The sequence below is a fragment of the Tetrahymena thermophila genome (genome assembly GCF_000189635.1).
Source record: "Tetrahymena thermophila SB210 genomic scaffold scf_8254580, whole genome shotgun sequence".
In the NCBI taxonomy this organism is placed as follows: Eukaryota; Ciliophora; class Oligohymenophorea; order Hymenostomatida; family Tetrahymenidae; genus Tetrahymena; species Tetrahymena thermophila.
Window position 1 is genome coordinate 266,325 of NW_002476351.1, and position 23,584 is coordinate 289,908.

The 23,584-nt window shown below is 22.2% G+C and overlaps 9 protein-coding genes across 9 annotated transcripts; 4 read left to right on the plus strand and 5 right to left on the minus strand. All coding sequences in view use genetic code 6, as the record gives it.

The window, feature by feature from the left end:
- Nucleotides 1-226: 226 nt before the first annotated feature.
- TTHERM_000590237 (kinase domain protein) lies at nucleotides 227-1,648 on the minus strand (the record flags this gene model as incomplete). Its single annotated transcript, XM_012798570.1, has 1 exon — nucleotides 227-1,648. The coding sequence occupies one exon, from the start codon at nucleotides 1,646-1,648 to the stop codon at nucleotides 227-229; it is 1,422 nt and encodes a 473-aa protein (XP_012654024.1).
- Nucleotides 1,649-2,562: 914 nt separating this feature from the next.
- TTHERM_000590238 (hypothetical protein) lies at nucleotides 2,563-3,438 on the minus strand (the record flags this gene model as incomplete). Its single annotated transcript, XM_012798571.1, has 2 exons — nucleotides 2,563-3,228; nucleotides 3,430-3,438. 2 exons carry the CDS (start codon nucleotides 3,436-3,438, stop codon nucleotides 2,563-2,565), a joined length of 675 nt encoding a protein of 224 aa, XP_012654025.1.
- Nucleotides 3,439-3,622: 184 nt separating this feature from the next.
- TTHERM_000590239 (protein kinase) lies at nucleotides 3,623-5,859 on the minus strand (the record flags this gene model as incomplete). Its single annotated transcript, XM_012798572.1, has 6 exons — nucleotides 3,623-3,847; nucleotides 3,900-3,982; nucleotides 4,708-4,792; nucleotides 4,870-5,070; nucleotides 5,404-5,625; nucleotides 5,743-5,859. The coding sequence occupies 6 exons, from the start codon at nucleotides 5,857-5,859 to the stop codon at nucleotides 3,623-3,625; spliced, it is 933 nt and encodes a 310-aa protein (XP_012654026.1).
- A 1,678-nt stretch (nucleotides 5,860-7,537) lies between these two features.
- On the plus strand, nucleotides 7,538-8,344 carry TTHERM_00590240 (60S ribosome subunit biogenesis NIP7-like protein; the record flags this gene model as incomplete). The annotated part of the gene is made up of 2 exons (XM_001019931.3): nucleotides 7,538-7,731; nucleotides 7,969-8,344. 2 exons carry the CDS (start codon nucleotides 7,538-7,540, stop codon nucleotides 8,342-8,344), a joined length of 570 nt encoding a protein of 189 aa, XP_001019931.1.
- A 1,467-nt stretch (nucleotides 8,345-9,811) lies between these two features.
- TTHERM_00590250 (zinc finger, C3HC4 type (RING finger) protein) lies at nucleotides 9,812-11,876 on the minus strand (the record flags this gene model as incomplete). Its single annotated transcript, XM_001019932.2, has 7 exons — nucleotides 11,710-11,876; nucleotides 11,527-11,658; nucleotides 11,054-11,450; nucleotides 10,719-10,828; nucleotides 10,602-10,662; nucleotides 10,441-10,524; nucleotides 9,812-10,381 (listed from the first exon to the last, which is right to left on the minus strand). The coding sequence occupies exons 1-7, from the start codon at nucleotides 11,763-11,765 to the stop codon at nucleotides 9,812-9,814; spliced, it is 1,410 nt and encodes a 469-aa protein (XP_001019932.2). The 5' UTR covers nucleotides 11,766-11,876.
- Nucleotides 11,877-13,209: 1,333 nt separating this feature from the next.
- TTHERM_00590260 (hypothetical protein) lies at nucleotides 13,210-15,254 on the plus strand (the record flags this gene model as incomplete). Its single annotated transcript, XM_001019933.2, has 7 exons — nucleotides 13,210-13,314; nucleotides 13,390-13,500; nucleotides 13,562-13,811; nucleotides 13,926-14,479; nucleotides 14,539-14,697; nucleotides 14,968-15,067; nucleotides 15,184-15,254. The coding sequence occupies 7 exons, from the start codon at nucleotides 13,210-13,212 to the stop codon at nucleotides 15,252-15,254; spliced, it is 1,350 nt and encodes a 449-aa protein (XP_001019933.2).
- A 379-nt stretch (nucleotides 15,255-15,633) lies between these two features.
- TTHERM_00590270 (sucrose-6F-phosphate phosphohydrolase) lies at nucleotides 15,634-17,232 on the plus strand (the record flags this gene model as incomplete). The annotated part of the gene is made up of 3 exons (XM_001019934.3): nucleotides 15,634-16,141; nucleotides 16,492-16,805; nucleotides 16,864-17,232. 3 exons carry the CDS (start codon nucleotides 15,634-15,636, stop codon nucleotides 17,230-17,232), a joined length of 1,191 nt encoding a protein of 396 aa, XP_001019934.1.
- A 1,120-nt stretch (nucleotides 17,233-18,352) lies between these two features.
- TTHERM_00590280 (hypothetical protein) lies at nucleotides 18,353-19,109 on the minus strand (the record flags this gene model as incomplete). Its single annotated transcript, XM_001019935.3, has 4 exons — nucleotides 18,353-18,572; nucleotides 18,630-18,733; nucleotides 18,784-18,884; nucleotides 18,965-19,109. 4 exons carry the CDS (start codon nucleotides 19,107-19,109, stop codon nucleotides 18,353-18,355), a joined length of 570 nt encoding a protein of 189 aa, XP_001019935.2.
- Nucleotides 19,110-19,619: 510 nt separating this feature from the next.
- Nucleotides 19,620-23,524, plus strand: TTHERM_00590290 (prolyl oligopeptidase family protein; the record flags this gene model as incomplete). The annotated part of the gene is made up of 10 exons (XM_001019936.3): nucleotides 19,620-20,479; nucleotides 20,583-21,124; nucleotides 21,540-21,661; nucleotides 21,712-21,801; nucleotides 21,852-22,295; nucleotides 22,359-22,471; nucleotides 22,532-22,659; nucleotides 22,708-22,773; nucleotides 22,840-23,051; nucleotides 23,114-23,524. The coding sequence occupies 10 exons, from the start codon at nucleotides 19,620-19,622 to the stop codon at nucleotides 23,522-23,524; spliced, it is 2,988 nt and encodes a 995-aa protein (XP_001019936.2).
- Nucleotides 23,525-23,584: the final 60 nt, after the last annotated feature.

A 23,584-nucleotide genomic window follows, 5' to 3' on the forward strand; every position in this document is an offset into this window, starting at 1 on the left:
AAGTAAATAAATTAGTAAGTTAGTCATTTATTTTAGATTTTTATATTGGAGGATATATTAATTCATTAAATTGTGTCAATTATTACCAAAATTTTATCTGTAAACTTTTTTTCTAGATCATTTGATTACAATAAATAGTTATTCATTCATTAACTTTTAAATTATGAATATAATATAAATCCCTTTTTTAATAATAAATTTAGCTTGTTTCACTCATATTTTACATTCAAAATAATTTAGAATTTATTTAGCGATTGATCCTGAATAGCTCAGATTGGATTTCTTACTGTAGCAAGCAAGGATCATACATTTAAGAAAAGTTATCTAAATTAGAAAATTTCTAATTTTAAATTTTACTGTTTGAATTATATGGGTTGCTATTTTATTCACTCTAATTTACTTTTTGGCACATTTCTGGATAAAATTTTTAAAGGAATATCTCTGATTTAATTGTGTAGCAAATATCTTCTCTTGTGTTCTTCTAAACTGTAAGCGACCTCTTTGTTTTAAGGCATTTTAGGATTTGAGGATTTACTTCGTAGGAATATATTTCTAAAACATCTGAAATAGAAAAGCCTGGGATTATTTCTCGAGAATTAAGTAAAATAAAATTATATGAGGCCTTTGCTGGAATTGAATACCCGTCTATACTTTATAGATCGAATTCAAAACATTAATTTCCAGTGAATTGAGCCATCGTTATTTCTACTATCCCTTTCCAGTCCAACACTTCAGGAGTACCAAATTTAGTGAAATAGTAAGATATAAAATTAGGATTGCTCTATCCACTGATTAGTTCAATGAAATTACTATTTCCTCCTGTCATATTTGTTTTACTTGTTAAAGAAAAAGCATCTAATTTTTTTATAAAAAATTATAGAATTATATTTGGGTTTTCAAGCTAGATTTTATCTAAAATTTCATTGGCCTTCTTTAAACTTTCTTCAAAATTTGCATTTAGTTATTCTTAAATAGCTTCTATATTATAATCGAATGTAGAATGAACTTTTTCTACCATATCTGCATATTATTAAATCAGCGCTTTATAGTTTTCTAAATGATTTGTAAAAATGTAAGCATTATTATCAGATAGCGATTTAAGCTTGCGGCAAATATAGTCTATTTTTCTAAAATTGTTAGAAATAATTTATTTATTTTTTATTTCATCTACCTATTATTTCATGTCGTTGCAATCTAGGTAAGCATATATCATTTAGTTTTTTATTTGAGTGCTAATAACAGGTCTAAAATCTGAAAGGTAGCAATATTCAGGAGCAATAGACTCTCCAATTCTGCAGTATTTAAGAAAGGATTTAAAATAACAAAATATTTCACCAAATAAAATAAAATTATCTGGATTATCATCGACCTATGTACCAATACAAGACACTATACTAAATTATTTTTACTCCATCATTAGCTTTTTGTTTTTATTTTTGATAATAGCTTTTGTTTGTACCCTTCTCTTTTGTTCTTCACTTTAATTATCACCATCTTCCCCTTAAATTAAAGACTCATAAGCATTACTTCTATTTAAATCAGAGCTATTTGCTGAATTTAAGTAGTCTTTAGAGTAGAGACTAGACTAAGTGCTTATACATTCAGATTTTTCTTGCTTTTCTGTTAAAGAAAATTCTTCAAATTCCATTTTAAGTTTACAAATTATGTGTTGAATATTATTTTTTTAGATTTATTTAATTAAAGAGTATTCAATAAATTTTTGCTTTAAATTATGATTTGTATTCTAGTTAATATGAATCTAACTAATATAATATTAAACGCTTTGACTGCCTATCAAATTAATCTGATGAGAATGTAATCCAAAAAATTGTTTATTTTCAGATCAAAATTAGAAATTTATTTGACAATTTTATTGAAAATAAATCTATTAAGTATTTAATATACCTAAATTTTATCTTTTTTTGTTTCTAAATTCATTAAATAATATTTAGACAAAAAAATATTCATTTTCCTACTTACGAAATTTGGGGGATCTAGTAATTATTTATTTATTTATTTATTTATTTATAGTAAAGCAGCTTAAAAATTATTTGCTTCAAAATGAGTAAGTTAATAAAGAATTTTGATTTACAAAAATTTTGTTATTTTCTTTTGCCAAAAATAGTATTAATTATTAAATAAAAATTTAAATTTCCTTAATAAGAAAATTATACTATAAATATCTTAAGTATTTATAAAATATTTAAGCATTTTTTCAAAAAAATTTAACTTCCATTTTAAAAAACAGTAATTTATTTCATTTTTACAAACAAAAAAGAAGAAATTTTGCAAATATAAAAAAAAAATATCTTTAAATTGCTTAATTTTATGATTTTCACATTGGTCAAAATATTGTAAACTTAGAGGTAACATTCAGATTAATTAATACCTACTTTAAATATAAAACTAGGGCATAAAGAATAAATACTCAGATCAAAAGAATATTTTTTTTATAATTTTAAATAAATGAAATTCAAATTAAGAATATGAATATTTATATAATGTTTAATTTTTTATAGAAGTAGAAACAAAACTATAATAATATCAATACTAATGAATAATTCATATTAATTATAAAAAGATGGATAAGAGGTTTTTAAACCTTTTGAGAAGCTATTAATATTTAAATTAGAAAGACAAAGAGTATACATGAGAGAAATGGATAATAAATTTAGCCTCCTTTAATTGCGAGAATAATAATTAATAATGAGTCTTAATTTAGTTATTTATTTATTTTTCTAAAATTATATAAAATAATTGTTTCGTTATTGTTATTTTTTTTATTTTTATTTTATTATTACTATTATTATTAATTATTATTATTATTATTATTATTATTATTTTTATGCGGTGGTTTTCAAATCTAAAAGACTAGTTATTTAGATATATTTTATTAAAATATATATAGAATTTTTATTTCGTTATTATGTCTTCAAGATATTAAATAAACCTAGTCATATATGATTAAACCCATATTAATTATTATCCTTACAAGCAGAAGAATATATTTTTTAATTTAATTAGTAAATGAATCAAAAAGCTTTTAATTTTTAGATATTATTTAAATTCATAAAAATCTAAATTTGCCATTACATTAATTTATTTTTTTATTACTTTAGTTTAGTAAAGCAGCCAAACAAAATATTAAAATTTGTTGATACCTTTAATAAAAATGCCTAGCCATTTGAAAAATTATTATAAAATTTACGGTTAACTATCAATCAATCGCTTTTTAATTATAAAAATAAAATTAATTTTGTAAAATATTAAATGTACATTCTTAATCATTAATGATTAAAAATATTTCTTTTTACAAAGATTGTAAATATTTTTTTAGGGTTGATGCTTTTAGAAATTTTAATTTTATAGCAATCTATTATTGAGAAATAGCAGTATCTTAATTTTTTTGTAAAAAACTAATTATATTACATTGAACATAAACTTAGGAAAGGATGTTAAAGTGCCTCTCTTGCAGTAGGTCTTTAACTTGGGTCTAAAGATAACATTTTTTAAACAAAGTCTCTTAATTCTGGAGATCGCTTTTTCCAATCGAATTCTCTAAACGGAACTGGGCCTTAGCCATATTTATATCCTTTCATATGGTGTGGCATATATGCCACTGTCATAAAATATAAGATAATGCCTAAACTCCACATATCAGACTAATATTTATTAAATTTAAATTAGCTATTTATGTGACTAATTTTTATTTTACTTATTATGTAATATGAGCGCCTTTTTTTGCTTCAGGAGCTTTAAACCCGAATGTTCCACAAGTCTCCTCCAAATAAGCTGTTTTTTTCTCTGCATCAATCTTTTAAATCAAACCCAAATCCCCTATTTTAACCTAATAAAATATAAATAAACGAAAAATTATTAAGTGCTTATATAATAATTACTCTTCTTATTTAAACTCCATCATCATCACTTTCATGCTTTTCACAAAAAATATTGGCTAATTTAAGATCACAATGTATAAAACCTTTATTTATTTAATTAAAATTATTGAATTAAATTTACTTTTTTATTATTTTATAGAGCTTTATTGAACTGTTCATTTCAATTTTTATATATTTAGTCTTATTATGAGAAATATTGTTTTAATTAATTTCATCCAAATAAATTTAATTATTAAAAGTATTTTTTAAAAATTGATTTCTCATTAATTGTTTGTATATTTATTTATTTATTTTTGTTTTTAAATTTATTTAAAAATTAATTTAGATGAAAATTTTGATGAAATTCAAACTCCTTTTAACAATTTTTATTCAATTTTGTTTAAAGGCTCTAATATTATTTTATTTTAAATAGATTTTAATTCTGAAAAATAATTTAAATATTGTGCTAAAATCAACTCACTTTTATTTTATTTTTCATGTTTTATAGCATTTGTACTCACTCAAATTAACCCAAATAATAATACTAAATAAAGTTTCTGAATCTGAATTTTTATTTATAAATGTTAATTAGTTTTATTTGGTTCTACTTAATTCGAAGAGCAACCAATTATCATTTTTAGTTGATTTATTTTTGAAAAGGATAGATGAAATACTATGTATTATACAATTTGCCTTCTTTTAAAATTATTTTAATCTAACTGTCCATCTAACTAACGAACTAACTATCTATTTATCTATCCATCCGTTTATTTAGTATTTTATTATTTATATATAAGAACAGTTTTATTAAATTATTTTTATTGAATACCTTAATCATGCAGGTAAATTAATCCGTTTAGTATATCAGTAACGTAACTTTTCAGCTTGAGTTCATTTTTAATAGGTGTATGACACTTTATTATATATTTATTTATTTATATTTTAATATTTTCCAAATATGTTGGTTGAACTAATCATTGAATCAATTTACATTTTCAACTTTTTCTTAAAAGTAATCAGCATCATTTACTAACTCCATGAGGAGTATAAACTCATTTTCTTTTTCATAATAATCATATCCTTTAACAATATTAAAATGATCTAAAGCACACGTTTATTAGCACTCTAATATAGCTTGTTTTGTTTACAACTAATCTAATTTATCTTTGAATATTTTCTTTATAATCACGTTCTAATTGTATTTTGATAAAAAATATATTTATTTATTGATTTGTTACTCATTTAAAATTCAAATAAAGTGAATAAATATTTATTTGTTAAACAAACATTCATCTCCTGAGATTGATTCATTTGCTTAGTTTCTTTTTTATTGTCAAGCATGCATATTCTTATTATTACAAAGTTTGTTTTCGTTGTTTATTATAGGATACTTTATTATAAAACTAAATAAAGTATGCTACTTAATGCTTAACAAATAAGCAAACTAAAACTGAAAAAATTATCAGGAATTCTTGAATTTCTACAATAAGATATTTAAACCAGAAAAAGATAAAGTCAATAGTACCCTTTTTAAATATGCATCATATGCTATTGATATACTTGTCGGGCTTAACTCCACATTATATATTTCTGTGATATTAAATAATCTATCTTCTAACTAAATTTCAGATAAGGATACAATACTGAAATTATTAGTTTAAGACCCATTTTTTTTAATTTCTTCTTTGCTATTTAATTTTTCAACTTGTTCTCCGCCTTCTCCATTTATTTCCCCACATTTCTTTCCCTATTTTTTATATTTTAGAGCATGAATTCAGTTTGCTTTTCAAGTTTATGAAATTTGCTTTTTTCTGATTTTGAAGTAAATACAAGAAATAATTTGTCAAAACTAAGGAGGATTTACTGGTTCCTTTGAGTCAGAATTTGCCAATTATCCATTACTCTATTATTATTTGCATGCTATATCTTGCAATGAAGATTTTTGGACACCTTACTCCGCGTCTCTTGGCTAAATATCCATCAGACTGGACTATGAATTATTTTAATTTCTATCTGGAATCTTAATTGTCTCCTACTCTAAATGCTTCTTTAAAGAATTTTATATGACTTATTTCTTGTAGTAAAAAAATCTAAAAGATTAATTAATACGATATAATTTACTTTATTTTTTCTTTTTCTTTAATTTTTAATATTAAAAATAAAAAGCAAATTTTAAGGTTTTTACACTAAATCATCATAGTACGTATTATCCCTCATAATATATTTTTTCAAAATAACTTTTCTGTAAATTCAATTATAAGGTTATTCATACCATCATGGTCTTTTCTATTTTATTCATCCTCATTTTTTATTTATGTATCAGGTATAGATAGCCAAGGAAATTTCATTATTGATAGTTCACCAAAATAAATAATTTACCTGCCTTTTTTCATATGCACAATAAGTTTAATTTAATTAAACAATTGACACTTATTTACACAATTTCTGTTAGAAACTATTCTTTCACATCAGCTTTTGCCAAAAAACACCAATATTTTCAAAAAATAATTGTTTGTAAATTTTTACTTGAAATAAAAAACAATTATTTTTCAAATTAAATATTTTTCTTTTTGGTCAATTCAATCAATAAACAAAATATTTTAAATTTATTCATTATTTTTATATTTCATTATTTAATTTTAATAAATAGTCAAAAAACTAGATTAAAGTTTTACTTAAACCAAAATCTTTTAATTAATAACTTAAGAATGAAAAGTTTTTCACAAATTATGCAGCTGGCATTAAGCTTCATCTGCAGGATTTGTGTACCATTGATTTAAATTTCTTTTGCATATTCTAAATGGGAAGAGTCAGCAATTTAATTAGATAGGTTAATGCTTAATTTTAATCTTAATTAAATGAGATTTTTAGAAAATATCAACATAAAATCAAAATGAATAAAAAATAATTTTCTTATTTTGTCATGGGCTAATTTAGTAAACTGCATTGCATTTATAACTTTTTATTTTATACTACAATTTTCCTATTAAGTTAAATATATATTTTACAAAAAATCAAATTTAAATTTAATCAAAAAGAATAATTTTAAAATAATTTTTTAAGAATTTAAAGAAAAAAATGGTTGCTGAAAAATTTCAATAAGATTAAAATAAAAATTTTTTAATTTCTAATAATAAATAAATCAAAAAAATTTAATAAAAATTAAATAAAAAAATCACCCACCGAGGGGCTCGAACCCTCGACCACCAGCTTAAAAGGCTGGCGCTCTACCGACTGAGCTAGACGGGTATTCTTGAAATGGTTAATTAGATTTTAGAATTGAAAAAGAGAATAGAAAATGAATAAGTGTATGATATTATGAAAGGATATTATGAATTGCATATTTTTATTGGAATTATATTTTTTAATAATTTATTAAATTGCTTGTTTGTTTTTATATCAAATTGATTATTGATCAAATTGCTATTAAATCTTCTAACGAGAAAAAGAAATTTAAAAACAAGAGTCAAAATTAAACTAATTAAATCCAAACAAATAATACATAATAAAAATACAAGGTTTCTAATATATTTTTTCAAGCAAAAAAACAAGTAAATTTGTTGTCAAACAAACAAACATAGATAGATAGATATATTAATAAGCTCACTCACTGACACTCTACAAAATATACAATCAACTTTATAAATTTATAGCAAAGCATGAGATTATTAACTGACGAAGAAACTAAAGTCTTTTTCACTAAGCTTTCAGAATACATTGGCCCAAACATTAAATTCTTAATCGATAGAACTGATGAACCTCACGTTTTCCGTCTTGTAAAAGATCGTGTTTATTACATGAGTGAATCAATTATGAAATAAGCTCAAAATATTGGCAGAGACTAGTTGATGCAGTAATTTTTTATAAATTTTTTCATTTAAATTTTATCCTTAGTTATCACTCTAGCAAATAATCTACATTTTTTGTCAATAAATGGCTAAATTGTCAATTATTGAAAATAAAAAAAGCACTTTAATTTTAATTAAGAGCAAGCAAGCAATAACATCTAATTCTACTTTGAGAATTTTACAAATCTTTATGATAATTAATGTCAAAATGTATTAATAAATTATTATTTACTACTAATTAGCGCTGGTACATGCTTTGGTAAATTCACTAAGGGTGGAAAATTCAGATTGAGCATCACTTGTTTAGATTATTTAGCCAAGTTTGCCAAGAATAAAGTCTGGCTCAAACCTTAGGGTGAACAATCTTACTGTTACGGTAACCACGTTATTAAGGCCCACGTAGGTAGAATGACTGAAAATATAGTTTAATACGCTGGTGTTGTTATTTTCTCTATGAATGACATGCCTCTTGGTTTTGGTATTGCTGCCAGGGGTACTCTTTAAGCCAAGGATATGGATCCTACTGGTGTTGTTGTTTTCAATCAAAGTGATGTGGGTGAATATTTACGTAACGAAGACGAAGAAAGATCTGCTGCTTAATAAAATCAATAATAGTGAATCAGCAATTGATGAAAGAAATATATTGAACGGATACTTTTATATACATTAAAAATTAAATTCTCCAGCAAATTCACAAACTATAAACATAAAATAATTTTAGAAAGCATTACACTAATTTATTTTTGTAAAGAAATTAACAAAGTAATAAGTTAAAATACTGCAAAACACACCAGCTAAACAAAAAAACAAACAATTAGTAGGATGATGCTTTAGAATAAAAAAGAGTTTAAACAATTCCTGTCTGCTTTAAAATAAAAATATAAATTTTATAAGAATATCAAAGACAAATAAAATTAATATCTACTTAAATCTGTAATATATAAAATAATTATTATTTCGTAATTAATCAAATCTTATCATTTAGAAAGGTTATCAAAAAGTTAGTTTTCTTTTATATATAATTAATAAAATAATAAATAAATAAATTAACAAATAAATAAATAAATTCTTTTTGTTCTATTTTTAATTCAAACGAAAATTTTATTTTAAAAAATGAATTTAAAATAACCTTATCTTATAAAAACCAGTAATTAAATATTTAAGCATGATTTTTAGAATTATTAAACCCTAATTAATTTCATTTAATTTACATAATAAATTTAATAGAATTTCCTTATTAATTAAATATTATCATTTAAAATTTAGTAATTTTTATTTTTATAGTAATAACATAAAGTTGATAAAATTTACTTATATTTAAATTAGATAATTTACCAAATGCTCAGATTAATCTAGATTGTTTTGAGGTATGAAATTAAATAAATGAATATAGCTTTAATATCTTTTTATATTAAGGATCAATAGAATGTTTTGAAAAACCGAAATACATAAAAAAGTAAATACTTAAAACTTTGGATTTTGGCTGATTGAAAAATTTTCACATTCTATCGATTCATTTATAATAGGGGACTTTTTTGAGTTAGAAAAAAGAATAATATCTTTTAGTAATTTGATAATAATTCAAAATTATAAAGAATAGTGTTAATGTTTATAAATACTAACATCTTGGATTTTATGCTTTAAACATTTAAACGGTGATTTAAATATAGTGATATATAGCTTATAGGATTTTAAAATCTTTAAAGATAATAATTTTATTAACCAAACAATATAGAGATTAAGCTTATTTTTAATAAACAATACATCATATAAAATAGTTTGTATAAAATGAAAATTAATTTACATAATTTATTTTATATTTATTTATCAATGAAATAGACTATTTTTTAGCAATTAAATAGTTTTATAAGATAAAAATACGCATAAAATTAAACAATTACAAGATATTCAAAGATAAATTAATTAATATTGAAATTTTATATAGCCTTTTTGTTTTATTTTTAAGGTGATTTGTTTATTGATTTATTTATTTATTTAGTTTATTTGTTTGTTTACTTGCTTGCTTGCTAGAATTTTTAAGTATTGCTATATTCTAATATCACAATAAATTAATTGATATTATTTTCAATCAAATATTCTTAATGATTATTAGCAAGGTTTTCTGCAAAATGCACATTATTTTTATTTTACCATTTCTTCAGCACAAGCTCCACAGTATTTTTTATGTCCACAAGGGATTAATGTATATGCACTTTCTTCATTCATACAAATTATGCACATGTTCTCATCATCTATATCTTACTTTTGACCTTAAATATTATTAATTTTATTAGAATTATTTAGAGGCTGAGGAGATAATTATTCATTTAGCTTAACTTGAGGATATTGCTTTATTTATTATGGAGGTAGACTTGGAAGCAACATTTTATTTGGTTATTTATAAGATTATTATAGTGCCTCTGATTAGGCTTCTTGTTGTGAGGCTTATTTTTACATTTATTAGTTTTAATAAAAGAGCACTTAACTTTGTGGTTATTAAGGATAGTTATGATTGATTTATTAAGGGGCTTTTTGGTCATCATCAGAATTACTACTATCAGAAAAGTTATGTAACAAAAGATTATCATTGTTGTTGTTATTATTTTACTAATTTTGAGCTTGATTTTAAGGAGCAACAGCTACATTGTTTTATTTCTTTTTTTAATTAAATAAAATTTAAAGAAAAATCATTAATTTAAAAATAAATTTATTACATTAAATTAGGCACGACTTGCTCCGAAATCAATATTATCAATAACAATTTCTCTAGTAAGAATCTTTTCATAGTATCTTAAAGACTGTATATAATTATAAATATTGATTAAGCATAGACTATAAAATATAATAAAATGTCAAAAATGAAATTTTTATTTACATTGTTAATTCTTTCAATGATCTTTAATAGCTTGTCCATCATTGACTCACTAACATTCATGCTTTTTAAGATTAATATAAGCTAAATATTTGAAAATAAATTTTATTTTTGGATTACTTTAAGCATAAAGTTAAAGAGTTTTAGTAAATTTAAATTGATTTCTTTAACTCTCTTAAGTCTTCAGAATCTATAACATCTTTATTTAATTTGCAGCTGTCTATGACATCCTTTAAAAATAAACAAATGAATTAAATTAAGTTTTTCTAACATTAATTATAAAATAGATCTAATTTGTCAAAGAAGATTGATTGATTCAGTCAGTCAGTGGTTGACTAAACAAAATAATATTTTGTCTTTACTTTATCAATAAATAAATAAATTGAAATTGAAGTATTTAAAATAGATAAAATATGATTTAATCACTTAAAAAATATAGTAAAATGATTATTTACGTCAAACATTTAGACTAAATTTTCTGTAATTTCAATTTATTTTTCAGGAGGGAGCATCATCTATTATGGAGCAACTTATTATTAATTTGGTTTAAAGGCTTGTTGTTAATTTTATTAGTAAGCTTGTTGTGCTTACAAAGGCTAACTATAGGTTTAAGAGCGACCTAACTAAGCTGAATTATATTAATTTTATATAGGTGGTTATTGATACTAATTTCCTACACTATAGCTATGTGTGGCTGATTTATGAAAAGATTATTTCTTAATATTTTCTTCTGAATATTGTTCAATGTCATTTCCATATGCCAAAAGTTAAAATTGCTTTTGATCTTTATTGTATTTGATTGTGAAATCAATGTTTTCAATTTGGAAAGTATGGTCTAAATTATCCTTTTTTCTTTGATTTTTAATTTAAAAAAACATTTTAATTAGTTCACTTCTTTGCAATATGCTTAATTAATTCTATGATTTACATGTTAGCTTTTAATAATGTTAATTCATTTAGCTTCAGAATCTTTTGGTTAGCTAAATCGCTATAAACGAAGTGAATCGTGTAATATGACTTGTTATTCACGAGAATAACCCATTCTATTTCCTTTTCAGTTCTAAAAATAAAAATATAAGTTTGAGAGGTATTCATAAAATCAAGTATTTACAATTTAAATAAAGAGCTTGCATTTTTAATAGATTTCTTTTTAAAAATTAATGACATTTCTTTAGAATTGAGTGTATTATTTTTTAATTATTTGTTTGTTAATCTATTTTTGGATGAAATTCTTTTTTCTTTTTGATGTTTTTAATATTTAATACAAATGATCTATCTTACTTGAAAAAAAAATTATATTTAAAGAGAAGAGTATATTTATATATGTTTTAAGCAAACAAATGATTAACATCATCTTATTATCAAAAAAAAAAAAAAAATTAAGTTCTATAGGATGTATCAAAACTATATTTCTGAAAATATTTACATTAGTTAACATCTAATGTTTGTTACTTCAGCTTTCAGAATAAACAAAATAATCATAGTAAATAAAGTTTCTTAATTTTAATGTAGTACTTCTATCTTATTTTATTAACACAATTCTTAAAGCTCTATTTTTATTTTTTAAATTAAAATAATTGTAATAAATCCATTGCTTATTTAGTTTTAAATCATGAATTAACTTTCAATCTATTAGATTTTATTTAAATAATAATCTTTTAATCTTTCAATTTTACTCATTAATTCTAACAAATTTGTTTTAAATTAATTGACTGTATTATTTTTGTTATTGTAACTAAAGTAACTTTTGCAATTAAACCTTATTAATTTAAATTTGAATTATTTATCTATTCACTCCTATTCATTAAATCTACATCTTTTTTTAACTAAAAATATAATATATTACAAAAATTAAAATTATTGCTTTTTTATATATATTTTTGTATAGTATTAGACCTCCTCTCTATAAAACATATACCCTCATTTAATTTAGTCTTTTTATAGACTTTAAAAATTAGTTCTAATACTTCATTAAAAAATTAATAATATTTAGCTAATTGAAATTATAATTTTAAGATAAAAATTAATTAAGGTACTTTATGATATTTTTAGATAAATTTTGAAGTTATAATAGCAGAATGATAATAAAAAGCCTAAATGAAGACTTACTAAAATAAAAATTTTTTATTTTTTCAAGTCTCTCAATCATATTTTGCAATATTAGCTTGACTTTTGATCTATAAAAAAAAAATATATTCATTTTAATTATTTTTGTGGATATTCTAACTGCTTTTTAACTTTAGTAGTAAATTTTTAATTTTTTACTAATTCCATCTTTTAGCTAAAAAGTAAATATTTACTTTTAAAATATAAAATTTAGTTAAAAATAAAAATAATATTTTGGATAATCTTAATTTTCTAAAATAAAGTTGATTAGTGATAGAAAAACTATAGAATTTAATTAAATTAGAAAAAAAGTAAATTATTAAGAAGGATTCTAATTATATTCAAAAATAATTTTATTACTTGAGAACATATATCAGAATCAATTAAATATATTCGTTAAATATTTTTAGTGTTTGGTAATAAATAATTTATTTATTTATTTAATTTTTTAAGTTTAATTTTTATACTTATTAACCAATAACTTTAAGATTAATTAAAAAAAAATATGATAGACGATTCAATCGATGACATTGATTTATAAGCTTAAAACATTGATTTATTTAGAAATTAGTTGATTGTAAAAGGAATGTATGATCACTACTTTGAAAAGGTTTGAATTTAGCTTCGATTTCTTTTTATTTGCAATTTATCAGAGCGAATTACCATAAATTTGTTAAAAAATTAGGAGAAGTATCTATTAAAATAGTATTAAATACTAGATTACCTTTAAGAAATGTTAGTACCAAAATACATAAATTAGTCTCACAACTTTATGAGCTTGATGATAAACTTTAATGTAAATTAATCTGTCTTTGAAAATATATGTTTTATCTATCATTCAAATTATTTTATTATAGAGAGAGAGATTCAATAATAATCAAAACCATGATAAAGAAACCCAATTCATCACTATATTTACTTATAGCTTAAGATTTTATTGCAACTAAATATATGAATTAGAGTATCTTTATAAGCTAATTTCTGCGTCCGATAGATTAGGATTGTCTATTTTAGTTAAATACTTCAAAATTAGAAAGCTTATCTTTTCATATATTTATGATCATAGAAACACTATCATTTTTTTGGACTAATATAATTTGTAGTTTGGTAATCAAATTATATTTACAATTGCATACAAAAAATATTTGCTTAAAAAATCTCTTCTTCTTAATTAAATAAATAATTTGCAATTTATTAAAATCTATCTTTAATTATTAAAAGAGGAATGGTCGGGAATAATATGCAGAATATTTGGGCCTGAATAAATTACTTAAATAGGGAACTAGATAAGAAAATTAAATTAAGAATAAAATAAGGCTGACAAAATTTGGAAAAATGGTATTAATTCATTAGAATTTATTAAAATATGCATGAAATATTCTCGCAAATATCCAGTTAAAAGCAAAACTTCTTCCTCTTTCTCACCAATTAGGAATGCTGTAAATAAAAGTGAAAAACAAATCTTATAAAGCTTTTATTAGCATTAAGAAACTTAAAACTAAAAATTTAATAACCCAATACCTAATGAAAAAGTTTTTAGCAGCAACAACAAAAATAGCTTTATTTTTAATGCTAATAATAGTTTTAGCAACAAAAAAGAATAAATTAGTAACTCCTCTGTCAGTAAATCTCCTTAGAAATCTTAATAAAATAAAAAGAATAACTCCTCTGTGGTACATAATTTGCCTTCTAAAAGTGAAGCAAGCTTACCCAAATCTAACAAAGCAGATATAATGAATCAAACTCCTAGGCTATTTTATAAGCCTCAATAAAATGTATAAACAAAAATATTAATTTAGGAATAATTTATTCAATGTTCAAAATAATATATTAGAAAATTGAGAAACCCCAGAAAACCGAGCAAAGTACTAAGCAACCATAGTTTGTTACTAAAGATGGAGTGGTTATAAATCAAGAACTTGCTATTAAATATGAAGAATTAGAAAAGTTTACAAAGAAATTATAGTTTACTATTAGCTAATATATAGCAAATGTAAAATTATTTTAAAATATTTAAATTAATATTTTTGATTACATTTAACATATTTTTTTTATTGCTATTTGAATGTTTATTAAATATCACTTTTTTATTTAATCGAAAGTAATTTTTGATCCTATTTAATTATTTATCAAACATAATATTTCTGCTGAAGAGTAACTTACTTTTGATACTTACTACATTTTTAATTATTTTTTATCCCTCTTTTTTGATTTAAAGAGTAATTTTACAAACATTTTTGGAAATAATTCAACAAAATAAAAGCAAAAAAAAGTAAGTCCACAGAATGAAGAAGAATTAAGCAAACTTTCTAAGTAGCTAAACTTTGATAAATATGTAGAGAATCCTTACATGCTTTTATAATGTAAATTATTTATTGCAAAAAAAGAATTTATATTATTAAATTTTGCTCTAGAAAAATTATAAACAGGAAAAAAGAATGAAAATAAATAAATAAATATTAACTTTTTTATTTAAAAGAATCAGTAAATGTGCCTTAGTCAATCTAAAAAGACTATGCTATGAAACAAAACGAGAATTCGAGATATTGATGAGTTTTTAGAATATTTATTGTATCTTAATATATATTGTGTTTATTGTTACACAAAAAAAAATCAAATTTTTAAAAGAAAAATAAATCATTTGTTAGCTAAAAATTTACAAATATTATGGCTTATGTTAATATTCATTCGATAAGTGCTCATCTGATCATAATTAACTTGTAATATTTTTTATTTGTCTGATGATGTTAGCAAACTTATATTTTATTTTAAATGTTTGTTTAAAATGCTTATTTGATTAAATATCTAAATTGAAATCTATCAAATTATTTAATTCAAAGACCATTAAATTAATTACAAAAAATAAACTAATAAACAAATAAAATCACATATATAAACATTGATTGATTGAGTCTCATACAAACTAAAAATGGAAGAACGCATGAATGAAAATATAGTTAAATTGTATTATTTTACTTCCCTTTATCGCCCAAGGATACACTTTACCATCGGTTCTAGCTACCTTAAAAGCGACGAAGAAGCGTTGCACTGGGATCAGTACATAATGAAAAAAAGTTCATGTAGAACTGATGTCTATGAATAGGATTTTATTTTGGAATACGATTAATATCTGGAATTTGTTTTTTGTAGTGATAATGAAGATGATACTAAAGTGAAATGGGAGAATCCTCGATAAGACACAAAGCAGTCTTACACAAAGGGAAATAACTTTTTAATAGACTAAACAGGGGTTTTTGCAATTTATCAAGGGTATATAGTGAAAGTTAATTAGTAAAAGCTACCTGATAAGCTAGTTATTTTTACAGATATCGATGGAACTCTCTACGGAGATTTCCACATACATGAGGCTTTTAAAAGATTTTTTATAACTAACGGACTATTTTGTAATGCAAACTTAAAGCTCGTGTATTCTACAGGTATACTTCAAATTTATTTCATTAAAAAAAATCAAGACATTATTAATTAAATCTAACTCTCAACCTCTATTTATCAATATAGATTGTTAGATATTCTATTTTTAAATTATTACTCTAGTGAAACAAAAAATACAGATGAAATTTCATATATTTTTTATTTACAAGTCATAAAATTCTATATTTATATCTATCTATCTATTTATTCAATTTCATTTCGATTTTATTTTATGGCTTGTAAATAAAAAATATAATTTTAAAATAGCTCAAAACTATTTCTTTTTTCATTTATTTTTTCTTTTGATTAAAATGGTATTTTAAAATTATTTTATTTAATGTATGTATGAATAAAGGTAGAAATCTATAAAGCTTTAAAGATTTGTAAAAGAATGTTCATTTGCTTTTTCCTGATATTTTAGTTGGTTCTTGCGGCTCTGAAATATACTAACTTGGGACATCGTAAGATGAATTTGAAACGAATCCATATAATTAAAATTAAGCTTGGATTTAATATATCACTCAGGATAATTGGGATTTATAAGCATTATATGACTTTGTGAAGAAAGAATTTCCAGCTGCATGGCCAAATTTGAGTGAAGGAGTCAGTTTATATAAAGGTTCTTTCCTTTTAACTGAAAAAGATTCTAGATAAAGAGATAAATTAGATGTAAAATGAATGAAAATGTTATATTTGGCTTAAGTAAATTTCATTTTTAATTTAATAGGTATTGATGAAAAAAGCGTTTTTAGAGCTTAAATAAAACTGGAAATATATAATATCTGGCCACGGAAATCATAGATTCTTGGACATACTTCCAGAGAGAGCAGATAAAGGATCATCTTTATAGTTTGTTTGCATGAAAATTCTAAAAACTGATTATACAAAATCTGCTGCCTTCGGTGACTCTTTGAATGACGTAGATTTGCTTTGTTGTGCAGGTTAAGGATTTATTGTAGCAAATGCACAACAGGATTTATTGGACTGGTTTTCTTAAAATTAGTCAAGGTTCTAAAACGTAAAAGTAAGTGCATATCATGAAGGTGATGCTATTGCAAAATATCTTCAACAAATACTAAAAGGATATAGCAAATGAAAATAAATTATTAATTAATTACTTTTATTAAATTATTACTTTCCAAAAATATAGATTGATAGATAGATAGATAAATCTGTAAATAAAAAATTAATATTTTGCATTCTCTTAATTTATAAGCTTAACATAAAATTTTCACCATAAAAACTTTTTTTTACTATAATATAACAAACAAACAAATATTTTATAAAAACTGTAAATTAATAAATTATTTAAATTGCTATTTTAATTTTGAAATAGAATTAAATTTATTTTTCTATTTATTATTGAGAAGGAATATTATCTTTTTTGAAGAAAATTAACAAATCATATATTTAAATCTATTTATACATTTTAAAGTATTATTATAAATCAAAGTATAATTTACATTTCAATAAAAGCAGTATATATTATTATTTAGCTTCATTTTATAATCGTAACGATTTCTAGAGTTTTTAGTAATTGGTTATATTTATAATCTATAATCAATTACCCAAAGGGGGTTCTGCAACATGTAAAAAACATATCACTTTTTAATATATCTATTTTTCAAAATTAATTTGGAAATTTTATTGAACTTTTAAAATAATATAATGGTACCTAATTTTATTTATTAATGTAATATAATATTATGTCACTATTTTTAAATAATAATAATAAAATAATTTACTCTCCTATATGAATAGAGAGGTAAGTTAAAATTATGATTTTCTATTATTTTGAATTAAAATTTAATAATATTTTTTCGAAAAAAAGAATAAAATGTTATAACATTAATAGTCAAGAGAATAAATAATTAATTAGATCTTAATTCTATTTTTGAATAAATATCAAAAATTTTTTCCTTTCTCATTTATATTTTCTTATATTGCTTTAAAATTTATTTTATTTTAGGACAAAATGAATACTTCATTCTTTATTTAAATGAAGAATAATTCAACAATTGTGCTTTTGAAATAAATGTTTTATATTAATATAAATAATTTGAAGGAGTTTTGAATATAATTTAAACTTTATATTTTTTATAATCAAATCCAAATCTTATTTCAGTTAAATTTGTTATAGAAATGTTACATCTGAATTTTATTTTTAATATAAAAAATACAAGATTTTAAAATTAAAATAATTTATTGCAGATGTTTCAATAATAAGGAGCATCTTTAACTTATATATTTGTATATGTAATTGCGTTTTTATTTAATTCTGCCCTTCTGAGTGCTTCTTGTTCTTCTAATAATTTCTATCTCTCTTCTTCTTCTTTTCTTCTAACTTCTTCTAAATCTATTTCTGGCTCTGGAGGTTTAAAGCAGTCTTCATCCTTTTCTACTATAACTTCTTTCTCAATAATATTTTCAATTACACTATTTAAATAAACATAAATTTAGTTAAAATTAAGCAAATTATATTGTATCATTTACTTAATGCCAAAGCTTAAGCGAGTAAAAACAACTCTTTCGACCAAAAGATCTATTGTTACTACTTCTTAGTCTTTTACTTCATCCAATTTTAATTGTCCTGATGCCTAAATTGTAAATAAACAATTAGATTGCAAATAAATCTAAGTATTTTTACCACAAAATCATAGGATTGGTAGGATTTCAAAATAAAATCTAAACTGTTTCCACAAATATTAAAGATAAATAAGTTGTTTGTAATTGGTGCTTCTTTTTTTTCTACATTTTATTTTTAAAAATGAAATTAATTCAATTTCTTCATTCTAAACCTAGTTTTATCATTAAATTAAAGTAATTACAATTTGATACTCTGAAAGGCTTAGAAGTTACTCTCTTAGACCCATAATATATTTCTAAAAAGTAACCTCCTTCAATATCAGGTACATAGTGCTATATCTTATCTACTAACTTAAGATTAGAAAATGTAATTCTAATTTCTTTCATATCTATTTCGTGGATATTAAATCTAGCTAACTAACTAACTAACTAACAAACAAATCAAATATTTATTATTACTATATTTTTTTTATTAAAAAAATTTAAGCGGTTTTAGAAGTTTTATTTATAAAGCATAATATAAACTCAATCTATCAAATAATTACTAGCCAATCAACATTTTAATATAAAAAAATAACTATTTTATCTTATGATATAGATTTTAATATTTAAGATACATAGCATTAAAATTTATATAAAAGTAAATAATCTCTATGATTCTACTCACAAAATATTATTGATTTTAAATAGCAAACCAAATTTAACTCTACTTCTTTTTAAAAAATGATTAAAAAGTTAAATTTGATAACTTGCTATTAAAAATTGTGTTTTAAGACAAAAAAAGATATTCTTACATATCTTAATTAAAAATATTAATTCTGGAATTAATTAATTTAAGATTATTCTTTGCAAATAATTATATATATATAGATAGATTTAAGAAATTTTTGATAAAAAATGAACAGATTAATTAGGTTAAGTTTAAGGAAATCTTTTACAAACAGAGAAGAATATGAATCCATATTCACTAGATTATTTAAAAAGTCGGCAAGAAATAGCATTTAGAAAGTTAATCCTATGACAGGATAGACCAATAAAAAGAATCCTATTATTGCACTTCTAGAAGATCCAGAGCCCGATGAGAAAATGAAAGATCTCAGTCAATACGATCCTAGAAATAGAATAACTATGAGCGTAAAAGAAGATAAGGAAATATTTTTGGAAGAGAATAAAGATATTAGTGATTTAGAAAGAAATCGTATGCAAAATATTGACAAAGTGTTAGGAACAAAGACGGTTTTTCATGAAATCAAGACGTATGAGGAGAGACTTGATAGCGAACATGTGATGGAAAGAAAAATTGTTAAACTTGAATAAGGAAGAATTAAAAAAACTGCTATTGATAGATTGCTAACAACAGATCCTTAAAAGAAGCGAGACTTGCCCAAGATTAGAAATTTTAGTGAATTTAGTAAAAGAATGATTGATATGCGTATTTACCCTTAACATGATAAGGAGTCAACTGTGTTAAAAACAGACTTTGAAACACTAGTTGATTAATATTCTTACCTTTAACTAAATAAATACAAAAGTACTACTGAAATTGAATCTATGAGTGAGCAAATAGAAGCAAAAGAAAATTCTCAAACTCAATTCGAAAATGAAATGACTTAAAAGAAAATTGATTCGTTTATTCAAAAAGAAAACATGTATTCAGATATGTCTCTAATTAAGGTCTCTTAGTTAGAAGATTCTTTGCTTAGTGATCTTAAAAAAAAAACTGATATCCATGATAGTGTTCCTTTATATACTGATAAGTAAATAACTTAAAATTAAATTAAAGCAATTTCAAATTATACTTGATTGAGTAAATTCGGTTTAATTTAACTCTTAAATTTTAATTAATTAATTTGAAATTAGATTTATTTATTACAACCGCGATCCAAGAGTAACTAAAGAATGCCCTTTGAGTTTGTATAGAACTAGCATTTAAAAATTTAGATTTAAACCTTTCAATATTATGGAAGTTAATCCTGAAAATAATGAAGAAGAATAAGTTATAACCAAGTAAGAGATTCTTAACTTCTTAGAAAACTATGTTGAATTTGATAAGAGAATCGAACATCTTGCAGACGAAATCGAGCTAGGACATGTTATGTTTTAAGACATTATTTACAGTCCTGACCATGATTACATTTCCTTTATTTTTGATATTTACAATAACAATTAAGAATATATAATGATCATCAAAGATATGAATTCTAAAAAGTTAATTCCTCGTATATTTTCAAATATTGATGATACAGTTGCATATGATTGCTTTAACAACATTTATTTATCTCAAAAAAATGATCTTGGTAGATTCTCCATCATCTCAAGCCTCAATCTTTAAGATCCTGAAATCTCTAAAATATAACCTAAAACTATCATTGAAGAGAAAAATCCTAACTTTTAATTCAGAAGTAAATATTTATATTTAACATTTTTATAAATGTTTTAAAATTTTCAAAATAAATTATTGTGATTTCAGTAATTAAATTTTTCTTAAGATAATATCTATTTAAATTTTATATTGCATCATGTAAATAAAATAAGAATTAACATAAAGAAAGCCAATTCAGAATTAAAAAATCATAAAGTTTTTGTTAAAAGAAATATTTCTTTTTTCTTTATAAAACTAATAAAATTATTTTAAGTAAGTTGCAATCAAATGAAAGCAATAAATAAATAAATAATTTCAATAATAAAATAAATGGCCATTTATAAAACTATTTTAAACAAATGGGAATAAAAAAAATTGATAGCAATAAGTTAAAATTTCATTAATCTTTCATAAAATTAATTTAATTAAATATAAAAATACTTAATAAAAAACAGTTAGATAAATAAGTAATAAAGATGTCATTCTTATAGACTCGTGCTCTATTGGTGGAAATGATTAAAATTAACTTTATTTCAAAGAAACTTATATGCCTAATACAGACTTTAGACTTATTTTAGTAAAATTTATTTATTTGAATTGGAAAATATAAATAGAATTTATTTATAGGAAAGAACAGTTGACACTTCTACTAAATTGAAGATGGGAGATACAAGTGTTTTTTATACTTAATCATATAAAAATGAAAGACCTACAAAAGTAAATTTTTTTAATTATAAAAAATAAATTAAATATTCAAAATTTTTTAGTTATATATGAATAATTACACCAAAGGCAGTAGAGAATTACTTGAAATGAAACAATCTTAAGAAACAAAACCTTCTGTTGTTAATATAAATGAGGTTTATAAAGAGGCTAAAAAAATGGTTGAAAGCAACACACTTAGCACTGGTACATTAAAGTCCCAGTTTTTGGAGATGGTATAAAAAGAGAAATATTAAGCAATTGAAGTAAGCTTAAACAAAGAATTATTCTTTGAAGCAGGAATAGATGAATATATCAAGCACTTTGAAGTATTCTAGCATTATGTAGCTATTCTAGTGTCTAAAATGCCAGAATAAAAAGATTATATCAAAATTTACAATTTTAAAACAAAATCTTTCCACACACTCTCCTTTTAAGAAGATTTATACGATATATAACCTGAATCCAACTAATACTATACTTCTAACTCTTATAATTTTACATTGATGGTAACTATTTTCAATTACGATTTTAATTCAAAAATAAATAAATAAATAAATAAAATATATTAGACTCCTAATTAACCTTTAAATTTTATGAGCTATAATATGGCTATGAGGGAATGTTAATCATATCACCTTAGGTTATTTGTCAACTTTTAAAGCTAAAACTATTAAATGGAAAGGTAATAAATATTTTAAGTAACATGAATAGTGTTAATATTTTGTAAATTAAAAATAAATAGACTTTAAGCAAAATCAAGAGACGGATCTGAAATTCCATTTACTTTAGTTTACAATAAATAATATGTTAATGCTAACAGTCCTTGTATTTTATATTTAAATTAAGAAGAAAACAGTAGAGGAGCTTATGGTAATATATAAACATTATAACATATTTTAATTATAATTTAAATATAAGACTTAACACCAAATATGGTTTCGTTACTTGATAGAGGAGTTATTATTGCTTATCCCCACATGAGAGGTATATTTATTTATTTATAAATAAATTATATTAAAAACTAATTTAAAAATTGATTATTCTGATAAGGTACTTATGATATTAGTGAAGAGTGGTTCAAGGCTGGGTGTGCAGAGAGAAGATTAACTAATTTTTGTGATTTGATAGATGTTGCAAAATATATTAAGGAACAAGAAATATCAAACAAAATTTGTGGCTATTCTACTACACCTTTATCTGGACTTTCTTTGTTTATGGCTGTTTTGAATGAACCAAATCTGATCAGATGTTCTGTTTATCATGTAAATAATTACCTTAATTAATTTGTAATAAATTAAATTTTTATTCTACTTTGTTTTGATAGAATGGTATGTTCGATATTATTGAGTATCTATAAAATAATCAAAATGCTGATACACTCAAAATTTTTGGAGATGTTAAGTCTGATTAGGATATTTATGAGTTTGTAAAAGAATATTCGCCTTACTAGTAAGATTTATCTGAAATTGATTTTGAAAACATGATGTTTACATGTAACAGTAAGCATCCTTTAGCTTACTAAACCAGAAAGCTTGTAGCCAAATTAAGAGAAAATAAAGAAAATACAGAAGTATATTTTAGAGAATATTTGATGATGCCTTAAGAATCTTAAGAAATTCAACAATTTGCCTTTTTATTAAGCATAGCTTTCTATAGTATGGATGCAGATAAAAAAACTTATATTAAACCTGAGGAAAAAGACTATGGTGATGATTTTGATGATTTCCGTAAATGAATAAACCATAATAAAAATAAATTTAATTAAAATATTATTAACGTAAATAAATATTTTGTA